Source organism: Chiloscyllium plagiosum, unplaced genomic scaffold (assembly GCF_037043375.1).
Source record: "Chiloscyllium plagiosum isolate Xiang-an unplaced genomic scaffold, Cpla_swu_hap1 HiC_scaffold_10, whole genome shotgun sequence".
Classification (NCBI taxonomy): Eukaryota; Metazoa; Chordata; class Chondrichthyes; order Orectolobiformes; family Hemiscylliidae; genus Chiloscyllium; species Chiloscyllium plagiosum.
In genome coordinates this window covers 99,424,492-99,444,240 of record NW_028270148.1, presented here as the reverse complement: position 1 = coordinate 99,444,240, position 19,749 = coordinate 99,424,492, and the positions used below count along the sequence as shown (strand labels likewise).

Below are 19,749 nucleotides of genomic sequence, written 5' to 3'. Positions count from 1 at the left end.
TTTATTTGTTTTGGTTTGAACAAAGTGGTCTCTCCTGAAGCACAACAAGCAATGCTGCAGATTTTGCTTTCATAAAAAAAAAGTATTATAAAAAGAATGAATTTAAAATAGAATAATGCAAACTATCTAGATTAGATTAGATTAGATTACTTACAGTGTGGAAACAGGCCCTTCGGCCCAACAAGTCCACACCGACCCGCCGAAGCGCAACCCACCCATACCCCTACATTTATCCCTTACCTAACACTACGGGCAATTTAGCATGGCCAATTCACCTGACCTGCACATATTTGGACTGTGGGAGGAAACCGGAGCACCCGGAGCAAACCCACGCAGACACGGGGAGAACGTGCAAACTCCACACAGTCAGTCGCCTGAGGCGGGAATTGAACCCGGGTCTCTGGCGCTGTGAGGCAGCAGTGCTAACCACTATGCCACCGTGCCGCCCACTCTACTTATAACAAAGTGTAAGATTTTAAACACACTGTAAATATGTAACTCCATTAATCTGAAAATACCCCTTTATTAATAGATAAGAAACAAGACAGCTTTTGTGTAGTGCCCAAAACAACCAGTGCAGATCTCAAAACGCTATTCTGGGTACAGTGCCTAAAACAAAATTTGTATAATACATCAGTATCCCTATATCTAACACGTCAGTGGATGTAAGTGACTTAATTACTAAATTAGAGCTACAATACTTTCTTCCTGTGTTATCATACACTTGAGCTTCCTGCACTTAGTTTAAGTGAGTACCTCTGGGATTTTATCCTCCAAGAACTCAAGCAAATTTGTCAAACATTATTTCCTTTTTACAAAACCATGTTGACTCTGATTGCATTCGGTGTCTAAGTGTCCTGATATTTCTTCTGTAGTATTGGATCCTAGCATTCTTCCAGTGATAGATGTCTGGTTAACTGGCCGATAGAATCCTGCTGTCTGTCTTCCTCCCTTCTTGAACAGGGACATCATATTTATGGTTTTCCAATTCACTAGAACCCTCCCAGAATCCAGGAAGTTCGAGACAAGTTTGCTCTCTGCAGCTATTTCCCTTAAAGCATTTGAATGCAGATCATAAGCTGTCTATTTGTCTGTCTTCCGCTCTATTGAAATGCCTTGTCCCTCATGATAAAAAGTATGACAAGACCTTTCCTTCATTAGCACCTTCCCTGATACCTTTGGGATGGTTACGGTGTTCTCCACTCTGGTGACCAGTGCAAAATGTTGATATATCGCGAAATATCTTTGATTTTCCTGTTTCCCACTATAACTTCCCCAGTCACATCCTCCAATGGTCCCACACTTACTCTAGCTACTCTCTTTCTTTTATATACCTGGAGAAGCTCTTGGCTATTTATTTTTATATTTCTGACCAGTTTACTTTCATAATTAATTTTCTCCCTTTAATTAGCTTTTTAGCCACCCATTGTTGATTGCACTTTAGACAACTCTTTGTTCACCTCTCTGTAATTGCCTTTATTTAAGTTGAGGACACTAGTTTGGAGCCTGTTTGCTGTCTGAAGACTGAATTTGAAATTCTTCATGTTGTGATTGCTATTTCATTACAAATAACTAGATCTAAAACAGCCAGTTCCCAGGTAGGTTGTGCAGTGTACTACTCTAAGAAACAATCTCTGCATTCTATAGATTCAACTTCCATGTTAACCTTGCCATCTCATTTATCCAGTCAATATGCAGATTAAAATCATGTAATGCCTTCCTCTATGCCTCCATTATTTCTTAATCTGTTCTAGAGTAAGGCCCTAATTACAATTTATAGGGTACGGCGGCTCAATGGTTAGCACTGCTGCCTTTCAGTGCCAGGGACCCGGGTTCAGTTCCACCCTTGGGCGTGTGTGTGTCCTCCCAGAGTCCAAAGATGTGCAGGTTTGATGGCTTGACCATGCGAAATTGCCCATAGTATCCAGGGATGTTCAGGTTGGGTGGATTAGCCAAGGGAAGTGCACGGTTACAGGATTGGGTGAGATGCTGTTCAGAGGGACAATGTGGATCTAATGGGCTGAAAGGCCTGCTTCCACTCTGTAGGGATTCTATGACTCCCATCCATGATTTTTTTCACTTACTATTCCTTATTTCCACCCAGTTGGATTCCATGTCATGATGTACTGCATCTATATCACTACTCATCACTGCACTTAACAATAGTACCCCACATCCTTTTCCTTTTTGTCTGTTTTTCCAGAATGTTGAATACCTTTAAATATTAAAATCCCAGTCTTGTTCACCCTGCATCCACATCTCTGTAATAGCTGTCAATTCAAAATCATTTATTTTATTTGTGCTGTCAATGTTCTAGGTGAGAGGGGAAAGATTTAAAAAGAACCTGAGGAATAACCTTTTCAGACAGAGGGTGTGCTTGTGTGGAACATGCTGCCAGAGAAAATGGTGGAGGTGGGTACAGTTACAACATTTAAAAGGCATCTGGCTGGATATATGAATAAGAAGGATTTACAGGGATATTGGCCAAAGGCTGGAAAATGGATCTAGGTGAGATTGGGATTTCTGGTCAGCGCGGATGAGTTGGACTGAAGGGTCTGTTTCCGTGCTGTATGGCTCTATAACTCATCTAGTTGCAAATGCTGCATGTATTCGGAAAAAGAGCCTTAGGTTTTGACTTTTTACCATTATTACTTATTTTGATTCTAATTACAACTGCACGACTCAGCTTATTTTTTTTTGCCTCTTCCTGTTATACTAGGGTTATTGTTCGCCTCTTCATAATCCTGCACCTCTGCTCTCTTGTTTCTTTTTGATTTTATTTTAAACATCCCTTCAATTAAGCCCTACCCAACCAACTAGTTTAAACCCCTTTGTATAACCTTAGTTATATGATTCCCCAAGACACTGACCCCTGAATGCTTCAAATGAGGCCCAATTTCTCTTTCCACAGAGAAATGCTCATGATTCAGAGCCCCTTTCCCCTATATGCCAATCTTTGATCCATACATTTACCTCTCTAGTATTATTTACTCTATGCCAATTTGCATGTGGTTTAGGTAGTATTCTTGAGATTATTACCTTTATGGTACTGCTTTTTTAATATAGCCCTGAGCTGCTCATAGTCCCACAGCAGAACCTCATTCCCAGTCCTGTCAGTGGCGTTGGTACCTATGTGGTCCATGACAACTGAATCTTGGCCTTTTCACTCAAAAGTTCTTCTCTAGCCTGAAGAGATGTCCTTGCCTTGGCACCAAGTAGGCAACACAGCTTTGGGACTCTTGGCAGCAGAGAACAGTTTCCATTCTCCCCCCACTTGAATGGCACTCTGTACTATGATGCTGTGGTCAGTTTGCTCATCTTCTGTGCCCTCATCCATTCTGGGAGCAAGAACTTCATGGCTTTTGGGCAAAATCACTGGCTGAAGCTCCTTCAGAGCTAAATTTTAGATTTCAATACCTACCTACCTCACTTGCAGACACACCGTCCTGACTCTGATCATGGACCAAGTTTGATGTAGTTAATTTAAAGGTGTAACTGTCTCCTGAAACTGTGTTCCCTCTCTGGTGTGCTGTGGTGTAAAATTATGTCCCAATACATGTGTGAATCATAATGTAACACATGTATTGGGCCAAGCAGTGGAATGTGGTGAAACGGTTAAAAATTATGTCCCAATACATGTGTGAATCTAACCGGAATGGAGGTGTTGCTTAGTCCCGTGTGAATCTTATTACACACCTCCCCGTGTGAATCTTCTTATCTGTATGTAACCAGAATGGAATGTGTTTTTTAGCCTTGCTCTGCTGTTCACATGAATGTTTATATCTGGAAGGGAGTATATCAGCTGGAAAAGTCTCCAGTTCGGTGAGTCTGCTCCGGGGTTACGTTTAACCGCCGAGCGTGTGTTGTTGGCAACCGCTCTACGAGAACTGACGGCTCCCAGTTCCGGTAACATGTAGAGTGAGTATAAGCCAGACCCGTTGTAAGTATGAGACCTGGTTGTGGCGACGCTGCGGGGAATAAAATGCCCATATTCTAGCAGACTCGCCTCTTGGTCGTTTGTTCTGTGTCAGACTACTCTCCTACGAACCTGACCTTGAGAATTTTTTAAAACATTTGGCGCTGCGAGCAGGGTCAATCGCAATTGAGGAGAGATTTTGATACAGAACAATGTTTTGGAAAAAGACTAAGAAACCAGAAGAACAAACTGTGGAGGTCCCGACCGTCCCGGGATGGCATGGATGTGGGCATGTACGTGGCAGTTTGTTTGAGAGAGGATCCCAGTCCTGCCGAAGAACCCCTTGCCTGGGGTACAGCGGAGGATGTGGGCATGTCCAAAAAGCTGAAGCGGAGTTAACAGAATTGAATGGGATTGAACTGAACTGAACTGAGTGGAACTGAAGTGAATCAAATTGAACGGAACAAAATGGAACTGAGCTAAATTGAATTGAAATGGACGGAACTGAATTGAACACAATTGAATTGAACTGAACAGACCTGAACTGAGCTGAATTGAACTACACTGAATTGACTGAACTGAAATTAACTGAAACGAATTGAACTGAATTAAGCATAATGTAACACATGTATTGGGCCAAGCAGTGGAATGTGGTGTAAAATTATGTCCCAATACATGTGTGAATCATAATGTAACACATGTATTGGGCCAAGCAGTGGAATGTGGTGAAACGGTTAAAAATTATGTCCCAATACATGTGTGAATCTAACCGGAATGGAGGTGTTGCTTAGTCCCGTGTGAATCTTATTACACACCTCCCCGTGTGAATCTTCTTATCTGTATGTAACCAGAATGGAATGTGTTTTTTAGCCTTGCTCTGCTGTTCACATGAATGTTTAAAAGAGTATATCAGCTGGAAAAGTCTCCAGTTCGGTGAGTCTGCTCCGGGGTTACGTTTAACCGCCGAGCGTGGGTTGTTGGCAACCGCTCTACGAGAACTGACGGCTCCCAGTTTTTGTAACATGTAGAGTGAGTATAAGCCAGACCCGTTGTTTGGACCTGGTTGTGGCGACTCTGCGGGGAATAAAATGCCCATATTCTAGCAGACTCGCCTCTTGGTCGTTTGTTCTGTGTCAGACTACTCTCCTACGAACCTGACCTTGAGAATTTTTTAAAACATGTGCCCCCATGTACACAACCCAGATTTCAATTCAACAACTGAGCTGAAATTCCTCAAGCAGTCAACATTTGCTTTGGACGCTGTCACTGAGAATCGCACCGTCATTGTCACTTTTCACATACTACTGCTGCAACACATTGCCTTCACAGCATCCTTCTGCGTCACTGTATCTTTGCTGTGAGGTGTTCGCTATTTTCTTAAACATCTGCCATTTTCCTCAAATCGTTTTTTCTGCTGAGTTCCTTTCCCAGTCAGCTTCAGCCAACTTTGCCCTCATTCCTTTGTAATTACCAATGGCAGTCATATTAATCTCATCCCTCCATCAGAGAAATGGGGTTACTTCTTTAAAATACCTGAGCTCTGACCCCATTAGTCCTCAATTGCTGATGAGAAACTGGGAAAAAGAAATCTGAAAGTCAGAAAAGAATGAGGAAAAGGCAGAACAGCAAGAGAAGGAAAACGCCAGCTGAGTAAGTAACTGAATATGTTGATGAGAGGGACAAACAAATGAAGCACAATAGTGTGACGGTGAATTGAATCCTTTGGAAACAGAATCAGTCTGACTCAAGATTGAAATACAGACAGACTCTAACCTCACACCTGTAAGGCATTGCCTGACCTGAGATGTCACTTTTTTTAAAATAAAACCTTTAAGTTATATCAAGAGTGTGGCTTGAAAGAAGGGATCAAAGGATATATAATTGAAAGAGAGGCAAATGGGACTGTCAGGAAATTTCACCAATCTTTTAATGTTCTTCTGGGGCCTATTATTATCCTCCACATTGCTTACTCCATTTCTGAGTCATTTTCAAACTTGCAAGTTATTCCTTGTATATTCCCTGTATATCTCTCATAGACACGCTCTCTCTCAGACACACACACCCAGCCACATTCACACCCATGCACACAACTTCTCATCAGCATGTACTCCGTCACACTCACGCATACTATCAAGCACGCACACGCACACACTCTCACGTGCACACACACACTAGCATTCTCTCCCTCTCTCCCAGACACACACTCTCTCTCTTTCCTTTACATACACTCTCAGTACATTTGCAGAATTGTATTTGCAGATACATTCTATTTTGTTCAGAAAACACACAATTTGTAGGCAGTCAATCCATGTGACATTTTATAAATTCCTACTTTGGAAACAGAACCAATCTGACTCAAGATTGAAATACAGACTCTAACCTCACACCTGAAATGCATTGTCTGAGCTGAGATGTCACTTTTCTTTATAAAACCTTAAGTTATCTCGTGAATGTGATTTGAAAAGGAGGCAAATGGAACTGGCAGGAAATAGCAACTGGTGCAGCTAGCCTGTCTCATAGTTCTTTAAGTAATGGCAGGTGAAGATAGTGAAGTCAATATTGTGTTTATGGAATTTCAAAAGGCATTTGGTAAAGTGCCATGTGATGGACTTGGAATAAAAATTGAAACCCGACGAATGAAAGGAACAGTGGATTCAATGCTGTCTAAGGGACAGAAAGCAGACCAACTGTTTTTCAGATTGGAGAATAACGTACAGGGGAACCCCTGTGAATCAGTATTAAAACTACTGTTTTTAATATATAACAATAACTTACATTTAGATAAAAATCACGCAACACCAGGTTTAGTCCAACAGGTTTATTTGGAAGTACAGGCTGTCGGAGTGCTGCTCCTTCGTCAGGTAGCTAGTGGGGCAGCATCGTAGGACACAGAATTTATAGCAAAAGATCATGCAACTGATACGATATATTGAACAAACCTAGATTGATGTTAAGTCTTTCATCTTTTTAGAATGGGTTGCAGGTTTTGGTTCTTTAATACGTAAATCCCAGAACTTCTTTCAAGTCACATTCCCGAGATAACTCAAGGCTTTATTAAAAAAAGGTGACAACTCAGCTCAACAATGCATTCAAGGTGTGAGGTTAGAGTCTGGTTGTATTCCAATCTTGAGTCAGACTGGTTCTGTTTCCAAAGTAGGAATTTATAAAATGCTACATGGATTGACTGCCTACAGCTTGTGTGTGTGTGTGTCTGACTGATAGTGTGCGTGAGTGTGACGGAGTAGATGCCTATGAGAGGGTGTGTGCGTGGGTGAGAGTGTGGCAGGGTGTGTGTGTCTGAGAGAGAGCATGTGTATGAGAGATATACAGAATATACAATGAATAATTTGCAAGTTTGGAAATGACTGTGAGATGTAGTAAGCAATTTGGAGGATAATAATAGGCCCCAGAAGACTGTGAAATGGACAGATGTGGGAGATGCAATCTTAATGCAGAGAAGTGTGATCTGATGTGTTTTAGTTAGAAGAATGAAGAGATGCAATACAAAGTATTATAATAAATAATGCAGTTTTGATGAGGCATGAACCGAGAAACTTGGAGTTTATATACATAAATCGCAGCATCGTGGCAAGTTTAGAAGGCTGTTAACATATTAAAGCGCAGACATAAAGTAATAAAGGAAGAATGGTTTTCTGACCCTTTCATAAATTACTGATTAGGCCTTAAATTGAGTATCACATTCATTTCACAGAGGAGGTATACTAGAATTGTACTGGAGGGTATGGCATTCAAGTTACAATCAAAAAATAAGCTGTGTTGCTTTCAGAATGGCAATGTTGAAGGTGGAATTAATAGATTATCTAAAAATCATAAAGGAATTTGATGCAATAAATAAGGAAAAATTGAATTCACTGCCTGAAGGGTCAGAAACTAGACAATATGGGTTTCAAGTTATTGGCAAATGAACCAGGTATGAGCTTAGGTACCTTTTTCAAAAATTACTGTTTTCCCCTGTAGCTTGCTTTTATTGCATGGAGAGTGGAGGGAAGGTCAAATGTAAACTTCCCAGAGCTTTTTTCCTAAATTAGCCCTAAATTATTTTCTGTCTGTCTTTGTCTGTCCCAGGAGACTGAGAAACTGCAGTTGGAGGAAAGGGAGATCGTTTGCATGGTGAAGTTAGGATGAAACAGTCCTTTTTCATATACTTTTTTATACAAATATATTTTTGGCTGGATTTCAGAAATACCAGTGAATTGCAAATGGGTATACCTTACTTGCAGAAAGTTAGATTTTACTTCGTGTTCTTCCAAAACAAAAACTCAATGTAGTTGAAGTAGGTTAGTTAATTATACTATTTTCAACCAAATCATTTAATGTTGGAGGGAAAATGGTCAGCGGAATCTTCCCAAGGCCTAAACTGTAGGCAATGGCAAGATCAGAAAAAATGAGATTCACAGGGTCAAGTAATTAAAGTCCATTGTTCCATCCAAGATTTTAATGGCAAAACGAGAACCTCAGCTTGTGAGTAGCGAGCGTCCAATTTCTGTGTATTAACAATTCATCATTGCCTAATCTTACCATATTTAATAATAACAGTAATTTTGAAGGTGGTCAAGTAACAGCAAGAGGATGGAAGATGATACAGCATTCTGTGGCTACAGTTACTGTGTTTGAGGTGGGGTCATCGTTGATCATCACTTCCCTGGCTTTGACAGGGGGACAGTACAGCACAGCAGTTGGCATCTCTAGTATGCCTGGGGCACAGTGAGGTGAAGTAGGGAGAGGAAGACTTAACTGAAAGAATCGAGTGGGAATGTGAGAATATTTTTCTAATCAACCTGCTCAGCTTAGAACTGCTGGAGTTGGCAGGGAGTGCAAAGAAAGAAGAAATTGGAATCCCCCATGTGTCCTCTATCAAGGACTAAGGTGAACTGTAATTTGTTTGTGATGTGAATGCTGACAGCTCACGTTAGCAAGGGCCTTTTTGTTTCTGATGTTACCCATATATATGCATTGGGTCCCTAGGTAACAGTTCCTGCTGCAGTAGGACACTGTAAATAAAGACACTAAGAAACTGAGGATAATCTAACCAATCAGCAAACCTAAGGCGAGCAGAAACCTCCCATGGCTATGAAACAGCCTACACAAGAAATTGCAACAAAATGTCCCCTCAGGATACATTACACATACAGGAGGCACAAAATTTATTGTCCTCAACTCTACCTACTGCAGATAAGCAAGTGGATGGCTGCCACAGACTGAGGATGTCCTGGGATACTGTAACAGAATCACGTGCTGGAGAAGGACGTGTAAACTGGAGGGTTGGGTGGCTATACTATCCAAGTGAGAGGCAAGAGATATTTGCACTAAATTTTGATACAATTGGTTGCTTCCAAGAATTCACTAAGAACCTGTGTGCACTCTCTGAATCCTCAACCCACAAATGTATCAACACTGTTACCGAAGCAATTTGTGTCAGATCACACTGCTTCATCTTATTTCCCTATCATGTCATCAGTACTGTAGCTCATGCAGTAAGTTTTGCCACCTTAATTGGCTTCACCCAGATGCAGAACGTTACAGAAGTCGAGAGTACTGTATCCTATAATGGATGATATAATCAATAGACCAGGATTCTGGTTGGTCTGTAAAAGTCATCTGTGGTAATGAGTGTAATCATTTTGGGGATCTGCACCAAACATCCTGAAAACTGCCATGATATCTAAATCCTTGACAACTCAGGTTCCTGCTACATTTCAAGGGCCAGGTATCTAAAAAAGATGGATGCTGGGAGATGAGGGCTAACCTCTGCAACTGTAGCTGATGTCTCCATTGTGCAACTGTGACTGAGGTCAAGCATAGATACAGTGCAACCTATTATTCCATTAAGGTCATCATGGAACAGATGATAGGCCTGCTGAAGGTGAAATTCCAGTGGTTGAATTTGTCTCAAGGAGTCTGATGATGCTCTTCAGACAGTGTGTTCTGCATAATCCCTGCATGCTGTGCTCTTCATAACTGGAACAGGCAAAAAGGAGATTGATGGATACTGAAGAGCTGAGGAAATAACAACAGGCTTCTGTGGAGAAGGATGAGGATATAGAATGGGAAGGACATCGCTTTCATCATGATAGAACACTACAGCATCAGACACAATGAGCCAGAAAGGGCTTGATTAACACCCACTAGTTTTGAGTCATGAGACATTACTATTCATTGCGTGTAAATTGTTTTTTGTTCAAAAGGCAGACAGCTCCTGTTTCGCGATTTTTGAAAAAGGTTTGTTGCTCAGGTTGAGGTTCTGGATATAAGTTTGCTTGCTGAGCTAGAAGGATTGCTTTCAGATGTTTCATCACTATGCTAGGTAACATCATCAGTGAGAGTCCGGTGAAGCAGTGGTGGTATGTCCCGCTTTCTATTTGTGTTTAGGTTTCTTTGGGTGGGTGATGTCATTTTCCATTCTTTTTCTCAAAGGATGGTGGATGGGATTCAAATCAATGTGTTTATTGATAGAGTTCTGATTGGAATGCCATGCATCAAAGAATTCTCGTGTGTATCTCTGTTTGGCTTGTCCTAGGATGGATGTGGTGTCTTCCTTTGTCTGTATGTAAGGATAGTAGTGATAGTGGGTCATGTCTTTTTGTGGCTAGTTGCTGTTTGTATATTCTGGTGGTTAGTTTTTTACGTGTTTGTCCGACGTAGTCATTAGAGATGTACAGCACGGAAACTGACCCTTCGGTCAATTTGTCCATACCAACCAGATATCCCAACCCGATCTAGTCCCACCTGCCAGCACCCAGTCCATATCCCTCCAAACCCTTCCTATTCATATACCCGTCCAGATGACTTTTAAATGTTGCAGTTGTGCTATCCTCCACCACTTCCTCTGGCAGCCCATACAGTCATTGCAAGATTTTTATAATTGCCATTTGTTTTGCTTATTGTCTGTATAGGATCTTTTAAGTTCATTAGCTGCTGTTTTAGTGTGTTAGTAGGTTTGTGGACTACCATGATGCCGAGAGGTCTGAGTAGTCTGTAACAAATAACCCACAATGGGCTCCACCAGCTCCTACAACATATTGTCTGGCCTGGCATCTCTAGTTTGTTTACTTAGCTCTTAATTTTATTTTTAAAAGCTTATACCGATCGTTTAAGTTTGTAGCCTGTAAATATTGCCTCTATTTACCTTCAATCTGAGAGTTATTGATAATAGATGGGGCAGCAGTGGCTCAGTAGTTAGCTCTGCTGCCTCACAGTGCCAGGGACCTGGGTTTGATTCCATCTCCAGGCGACTGTCTGTGCGGAGTTTGCACATTCTCCCCGTGACTGCGTGGATTTCCTCCCACAGTCCAAAAATGCGCAGATTACGTGGATTAGCCATGAGATATATAGGGCTACAGGGATAGGGTAGGGGTGTGGATCAAGGTAGGATGCTCTTTGGAGGGTCATTGTGGACTCAGTGGGCTGAATAGCATGTTTCCACACTCTAAGGATTCTCAGACTCTAATTAGTCATAGTCATAGAGATGTACAGCATGGAAACAGACACTTCGGTCCAACCTGTCCATGTGGACCAGATATCCCAACCCTACCTAGTCCCACCTGCCAGCACCCGGCCCATATCCCCCCAAACCCTTCCTATTCATATACCCATCCAAATGCCTTTTAAATATTGCAAGTGTGCTAGCCTCCACTACTTCCTCTGGCAGCTCATTCCATACACATACCACCCTTTATGTGAAAAAGTTGCCCCTTAGGTCTCTTTTATATCTTTCCCCTCTCACCCTAAACCTATGCCCTGTAGTTCTGGACTCCCCGACCCCAGGGAAAAGACTTTGTCTATTTATCCTATCCATGCCCCTCATAATTTTTGTAAACCTCTATAAGGTCACCCCTCAGCCTCCGATGCTCCGGGGAAAGCAGTTCAAGCCTGTTCAGCATCTCCCCATAGATCAAATCCTCCAACCCTGGCAACATCCTTGTGAATCATTTTTGAATCCTTTCAAGTTTCACAACATCTTTCCAATAGGAAGGAGACCAGAATTGCACACAATATTCCAACAGTGGCCTAACCCATGTTCTGTACAGCCGCAACATGACCTCCCAACTCCTGTACTCAGTACTCTGACCAATAAAGGAAAGCATACCAAACACCGCCTTCACTATCCTATCTACCTGTGACTCCACTTTCAAGGAGCTATGAACCTGCACTCCAAGGTCTCTTTGTTCAGCAACACTCGGTAGGACCTTGCCATTAAGTGTATAAGTCCTGCTAAGATTTGCTTTCCCAAAATGCAGCACCTGGCATTTATCTGAATTAAACTCCATCTGCCACTTCCCAGCCCATTTGCCAATAGCTATCCCCAACCAATGAATTTATGTTTATGTGTGATGTCTTTTGCGCTGGGCCCCTGCTCCTGGACTTCAGTTTATCCTGTTTTAAAAATATGTACCAACTATGAGCCAAAAAAAGCAAGCAAAAAGCACCTACTCCCCTCTGCACCAGGTTCTCATACTGCTTCCAAATTCCCTAAACCATATACTCAGTCCCACTCTAGATGTGACCTCTCTTTCCTGACTCTGCGAAGCTTACTGAGTGCATCCACTGTATTTAAGCAGCAAGTTTACACTTCTGATTACAGCTATTGTCCTGTCCAATGTGCTCCCTGACTCCACCGACTGTTGAACAAGATGACCGGGAGCAAACAGCAATTTCTGTTTTTGAACCAAACAGTGTTGGGTTGTATGTCTGATACTTAAGGTGTTTTTTTTGTCATGGATGTACTTGGACTTTTTCATATGTGTAAAACCTGCTCAAGAGTATAATCTGCTGGATGCAGTTATTGCACCAACAGCAACATTTCGACCCTCTTGCAGGTAACGATCACCATTACCAACAGCACAGACAGTGCTCAACCCCACACCACGGACAGTGACCGCCTGCTCCCTAGCATCCTAAACAAAAGAAGCATTGGCCATGGCATAATTAATAATTCTCGATACTATTTTTGAATACATTTTCTACTGTAAAATAGAGCTGAAAATAGTATAATTCACGATAGCTTTTGAGACATTTAAACACTTGGTCGAACATATCAGCTGGTGATTTAAAAAGGGATATGACTTCACTTCTCCTGTTTATCCAGTACTATACGGCAATAGTTGTATTTCAGGTATGCTCCATATTTCTGAAGAAGCTGGGAATGGACATTTGGGCCAGAAATGCAGAACTCACTTGTAGTGGAAAAAAAAAAGGAATGTAGTGGCAGTGTTAAGGTATTGCCATTCCTTGGAAAATTTGGACCAGAATTTGTAATTTGTAGGAAAAGTAAAGGCTGCAATCAGATCAGCCTGGGTTTCATCAAATGTTAAAGCAGGCTTGAGGGTTCAAATGGCCTGTTTCCAGTCTTGCTTCTAATTTGTACTTGATTCTGAAGTGTAAATGAAAATGTAACTTTGTTTCATTAATTATGTTATAACATTTATTGTTTTCCTGTTTCCAGTGTGGGTTTGGTTAAGATACCCTACTCTTTGTTTTTCAAAGGGAAGAATATACATTTTCCTTTTCTCCTATAGTTGTGCAAAAAATTTGTCTTTCCCTTATGTCGCTCAATGGAATTGCAACTCATGCTGCAACTTTCACTTGCCCCCTTCTAGCCTCTAATGGAACAAGTGATCATTGCTATGTTCAGTGCTTTGTTGATATATCTGCAATGCCTGAGGCTCGCATTGGAGTACTGATGGGTCCCTTCAGGCCAGTTATGACATTAGTTTCCCTCTACGATGAAAAAAAATTCCCGTGTTGGAGAGGAATCAAAATTTTTATTTCATGGTATTCAGTATAAAACCTTTTTAAAATCATGTATTAATTTTTAATCTTTTTTTTTGTCCCTTTATGTCTATATCTTGACTAAAGGGATTGTGAAAACTCAAAGGAATTCTCAAATTAGGCTCATCTGTGTGAAGAGTCAATGTTTCACAGTTCAGAGGAGAAAACATTGACTTTGAAAACTTCCAGCCCAACTGATCAGCCTACTCTACACTGTGTGTTTCAGTTACAATTGATTTAGCTAGAGCAGAAAGACATTGAATATGGCGAGTCCCAGTTGCTTGTTTGATAATATTTTGTGTGAAAATAATGTCAACTGACAAGTTTGGCAGACAGATGTGCATTCTTGTTTGTAATTCAGTAATTGGTTTCTGAATTTCTATCATAAGGTGCAGCCTTGAAGGCATTGGGAAGTCCCTGTGGAAGGGAAATAAAACATCACTGCTGTGTTGAATAATTTTAAGTTAGAGCTGGGCCATTCAGAAATGAATTTAGAAAGCACTTAGACAAAGGTTAGCAGTAAAAGCTATTGAGGCTAGATCGATTTTTAAAATCAAAACTAAGAAAAATATTTGTTAGAGTATTAAGAGTGGTCAAGGCAGGTCGATAAAATTAAGGTAAAGATCAGCAATGATCTAACTAAATGGTGGTACAGGCTTGAGGTCTGAAATAGCCTGCTCCTATTCCTTAGAACGGTTCCCAAAGAATCGTTTCTTCGGTGGAACTCTTCTCAGCACAGTTGACTGTTCAGTGAATGAGGATACATATCCAATGCAAGTCAGGAAGTGATCGGTATCAGGTAGCAAATTAACATGAAAGATGTTTGCAGCAAACATTCAGTCAAGTCAGCTCGCATGTTTACCAACATATATATAAGACAAAGTCTTCATTTTCTTTCAGGAGTGGTATTGGGGAAAAAGAACAAGCTATTAAACAAATGCAATGTTCCATGTACATTAAAGTAGAACTGCATTAGTGCTCATTACAGCAGAGAAGATGTTATTATCATCTGTACTTTGTTGGATTGTGCATCTCTTGTTGGATTGGTCATCAAATTGTTTTATCTCTGTCTCTGTATATGTTTGGACAGGATCTGATGAAATGTACAGCCTTTGCAACAGCTGATGAGTATCACCTAGAAAACCTTTGCCATGATTTGATGTCAAGTGGATATAATGAAATAACAGACCTACCCAGAGGTAAGAATAGTCATTAACACTGTATCAGTGAAATTTTTAAAAATGCTATAATCAAAATTTGACACCACACAGGACAAAAGGCAGCCTGCTTAAATGACATACCATCCACCACTTTCAGCATTCACTCCCTGTACAACCAACACACACAGCAACAGTGTTCACCATCTACGAGATCCACTGCAGGAACACACCAATGCTCAAACAACGGCAACTTCCAAAATCATGGCCTCTACCACCTAGAAGGGTGAAGAAAGCAGATGCACAGGAACACCACCACCTGCAGGTTCCTCTCCAAGCCCCACACCATGCTGTCTTGGAATTATAGCACTATTCCTTTATTGTCACTGGGTCAAAGTCCTCAAATTCTCTTCCTAACAGCATTATAGTTGTCATTGCAACCTGAGGTCTGCAGCAATGTGAGAAGCAGCCCAGTACCACCTTCTCTAGAAGATCAGGGCAGGACAGAGATTGGTACATCATATAGTGACAAACAACACCAGCTTTCTACAGGTTGACCTTTTCCCTGTTGTACCTGGTGCCATGCTTCAGCAGAGGTGGAAAATTGATCACCACTTGGTGTTTCACATCTGGATCTTTCCAGTATGCTACCAATTCTACATCCTGGATATCTGAGTTATCATGATGCATCTTTAATGCATAAGTCCAATATTCCAAGCCTTTCCAAACCAAGAAGCACACTTAACGGCTAGCTTGTAGGAGATGAGGGGATGCAACTTTCAAACTTGGTTCATAATACCTGTGAAGGACCCACTAATAAGTTGCAAGCCATATTGACAGTCAGCTTTTTCATCAAGGAAGCCTTTGGAAAGTTTAAGATTCACTCCAGATATCTACTTGGATCTGAAGACCCCCTTCAGCACTTAACAGAGGGGGTGTCATGGCAGATAATGTTGTGCTTTGTATAGCATGAGTTAACATTCCTGACCACTTCCTCATCTGCTTCCAGTCAAATGGTGAGACTGCAAGTTTCTCCTTCCACTGCAGGTGAAGAACATATTGCACCCATCCATCATTCTGGATGTTGTTGCTGTTCCAGATCCACCATCTTTTCTGAATACTTTGAATACCTGTTTGTGCACAATCTCTTAAAATACAGCCTGATTGAGTAATGCAGGTGCAATACAGCCACTACACAGTTTGAAAATGTGAAATTTGAAATCCAGAATTAAATTGTACATAGTTGACACTGCTTATCCTGACCTGATTATTTTGAATTCCCCATTTCCCCTAGTAATTCCATTCCCCACCCAATGTGCAGAAGCCACCTTCAGATTAATATTCTGCAAATATGACAACAACCTTAATACAGTGACAGCAGAATCAATTTTTCATGGAACTGATGGAGGAATGACACAAATCATGCAGCAGTTTGTGGCAAGAGGCAACCCATGATGTATCACTTCCTTGCCAAAAATGGATTAACTTTTTCTGGAGCACTACAAACAACATATGCCTTTAAATCACCTGTATTTTACTGTTTATTCATGAGAAAGTAAAGAATATATTTTGAAGAGGTTTTTGAAAAATGGGTTTTCTCTCCTACCGACAGAATTGAGTTTGGATTTTGGTTCAGCACATATACCTTTGTTTCACAAATGGACTTTGCCTTACATTAATATTTCTTGGAGATTATGACAACATAAACTAAGCATTGCAAACTATCTGGTCTGTTACTAATAAAGAAAACCTGAAAAGTATCTTATTGAGCATTGATGGACCAACGAATATTGTAAAAACATGACATAACCTAGGTCTCAAAATTGATGGCAGTTGTGAAGCTAAATTTCCATTTTGTTTAGAACAGCTAAGATTCCAAAGGCAAACCTGAATTTCACCAAAGCGTAATTTAATCTTATCTACCTTCAAATAATCTATTCTTGTTTAACCTACCTTTGCCTTCAGTTTCTGAGCTCAGGTTAAATGATAGATATGAGATTTAATCTTCTTCTGACATTGAACAATACTTATTGAGGGGGAAATGATTGGCATCATAATATATCCCACTCTTGCTTATCAAGAGGAAGGTGAGCAGTGGGATTTTGTTGTGTGCAAAGATAACACAGTTAAAATATAATGTAAGCCATTCGAGATGTATAGCAAACACATCAATATATAACACCAATTTTTAGCTCTTAATACTGATATAATGATGATTGCACATTCTTCCATTTACCCCATTTATTCAAGTGAAAATTATTGATGTTCAAATGATGAGGATGAGTTGAATGGCCATTGATCCTGGAAATCAAACATGACAAAACTTCTGTAATCTCTATTTGCTATTCATTTTCCATTCTTAATGACTGATCATTTTAATAATTACTTAATATTCTGACATTTTTGCTCCGTGGAAAGAATGCTACAAATTGAACTGTATCATCTGTTTGAATCATCTTGTATTTTTCTATTTGCTATTATTAAAGTATTAAATTATTTTATTCCTTCCTCAATGTTTTTCCTAGATGCCTCAAATGTCCTGGTAATTGGAACTGACATGTTGGCCAAGCCAAATGACTATGGATTAATTTTTTTATTCAGGTTGGTTTGCATGACATCTCTGTATCTACGACCTTTTTTGTAAAATTTGAAATGGTGTAGTGTGTCAGTTGCACTTTGGTGTATTTTTCTACTTTCCTGATACAAGGATATGACTTGTATATTAATGCAGCTGATTTTTTTTTTAAGTTGATCCTCATTAAATCATAGCTTATTCAAAAGATTTTTTCGATAATTTTCCACTATTCTGTTAAACTCCAACTTTGCGATAACAATAACTTTAAAGGGACACAGGTTTTAGCATATACTAATTTTAAACACTCTCTAGGTGAGAATAGAAAGAGGTTAAACCTAAATAAATACACTTAATTGTCATTCGGTTTTTAATTTGTATTATGTTACATTTTTACAACACAGAATTAGATCATTACGGACAACATGTCTGTGAACATCCTACTACCCTTCTTCTAGCCCTATCGCTAATCCTTCTCTTCTCCCACATGCACTTATTGTTCTATCCCTTAACTGTATCTTTGCCAGCCACCTCAACCAGTGCTGTGGTGGATAGATCCACATCCTCAACAGTCTTTCTGAGTAATGAAGTTTCTCCTGAATTCCCTATTGAATTTATTAAAGATTATCTTGTACTAAATCACCCCTAATTCTGGTTTTAACCAAACTTGTAACCACCTTACAGATTCCTGATGAAGGGCTTATGCCCAAAATGTCGATTCTCCTGCTCCTTAGATGCTGCCTGACCTTCTGTGCTTTTCCAACTTTCAACTCTGATCTCAAGCATCTGCAGTTCTCACTTTCTTCTACTTCCAATATAAACCTATCAAATCATTTCATAATCTTAAAAACTTCTAACAGTCACCCTGCAGCTTTCTCATTTCAGAGGAAAGAGTCCCAGTCTTTTAAGTTTTTCCAGACAGATATATCCTTTCAGTTCTGATATCATTTATTTTCTAGCATATTGTTACTGCTCTGTAACAGTGAAACATTCTGAAACTTGGATAACAATATTCTCTCATCATAAATGTTCAATTGTTTGATCATTGGAATTTATTTAAAGTGCTATTGAGGAAAATGGTGACTCCTTGTTGGATTTAAGACATCAGGGCTCGTGGAACAATTTGGATCTTAAAACAGATCTTATCTTAATCACTGGCTAAATTTCACATTCGTGTTTTCATATGTTGCACTTATAAATTCCAAATTTTAACTTTACCCACCTTGTGGATCAGGGCATATGCATCCCACCCATTTTTTTAACACACCTCTGGAGTAGGCAGGACCTGAAATTGGGCCTGCCAGTCAGCGGGCTAGAGACACTACCACTGCACCATAAAAGGGCCCATTAAATTTAAACAACTTTGACTTTAGCAGGCATTAGTTCAATTACATAAGCAAGTAAGTATCAAAGGCAATCCGTGTGAGTAATGATCCTCAGATTAAGTGATAGATATAAGGTTGTTATCAATGCTCCTGACGTCTATAACATGCTATCTGATTCTCAACAAATCGCCTGACTGCACCAGCACTGCCTTCACCACTGACGGTAGTCCTGCAATCTTCAATCTCTCCAATGATGATGGTAATCCTTGAATGTAGAGGCTGAGACTGATTCAATTCTCCTTCAGACACTAACAATCCAACCCAGTCATGCACCTTTCAATTAGACCACTTTTATTTCACTGTCTAAATTGAGATCCACTCCAGATGCCTCAGAACGTTGCATTTGAAGACAAGCTATTAACCTATGAAAGCAAAGTGTACAGAAATAGGGTGTTTATGTATTTCTGATTGTTTCTATCTTGGTGTTGTGTCCTGGGTAAGCAGGTCCTGTCTGCTGTAAGAATCACCAACAATAATAGGCATTTTATTTATTTCCAATTAATTATTTTATTAATTAGCCTTATCACATATCTAACTTCTGGCAATAGAGTGGTGCTCTGGGAGGGAGGATTGTATTTGTTTTAGTTGAGAGCTCATGAGGAAGTCTTTGATTTCTGCCATTGCAGAGCTGTAAGTCTTTATGACTGGCTCGGGAGAATTGATAACTGCAAGTGAGAATGGATCATTTGGTTTTTTGAACCTCCACATTTTAGGGCCTTCAATAAAAAGGATAATTCTTAAAGAAAGTACTATGTTTCTGGCTTTTTTTAATGCTTAATGAACAGAATATATTCATAACTGTTTCTCTTTTATGCGACAGCAGATATGGTGCAGAGCAACTAAATTTTCAATAGCTAAGTAAAATGTATGATTTCTGTCCTTTGCAGAAGTTCTGATCTATGCCAGGAACCACCTCTAAAACTAATGTAT

General features: G+C 40.1%; 1 protein-coding gene across 1 annotated transcript in view; it reads left to right on the top strand.

Annotated features, from left to right (window-relative positions):
• Positions 1-19,749, top strand: part of rmnd1 (required for meiotic nuclear division 1 homolog) — a 69,140-nt gene that overhangs the window by 19,685 nt on the left and 29,706 nt on the right. The window contains exons 4-5 of the mRNA XM_087991756.1: positions 14,796-14,904; positions 17,388-17,463. Coding sequence (XP_087847882.1) covers positions 14,796-14,904; positions 17,388-17,463 — 185 coding nt within the window. The remainder of the gene's footprint in view (positions 1-14,795; positions 14,905-17,387; positions 17,464-19,749) is intronic.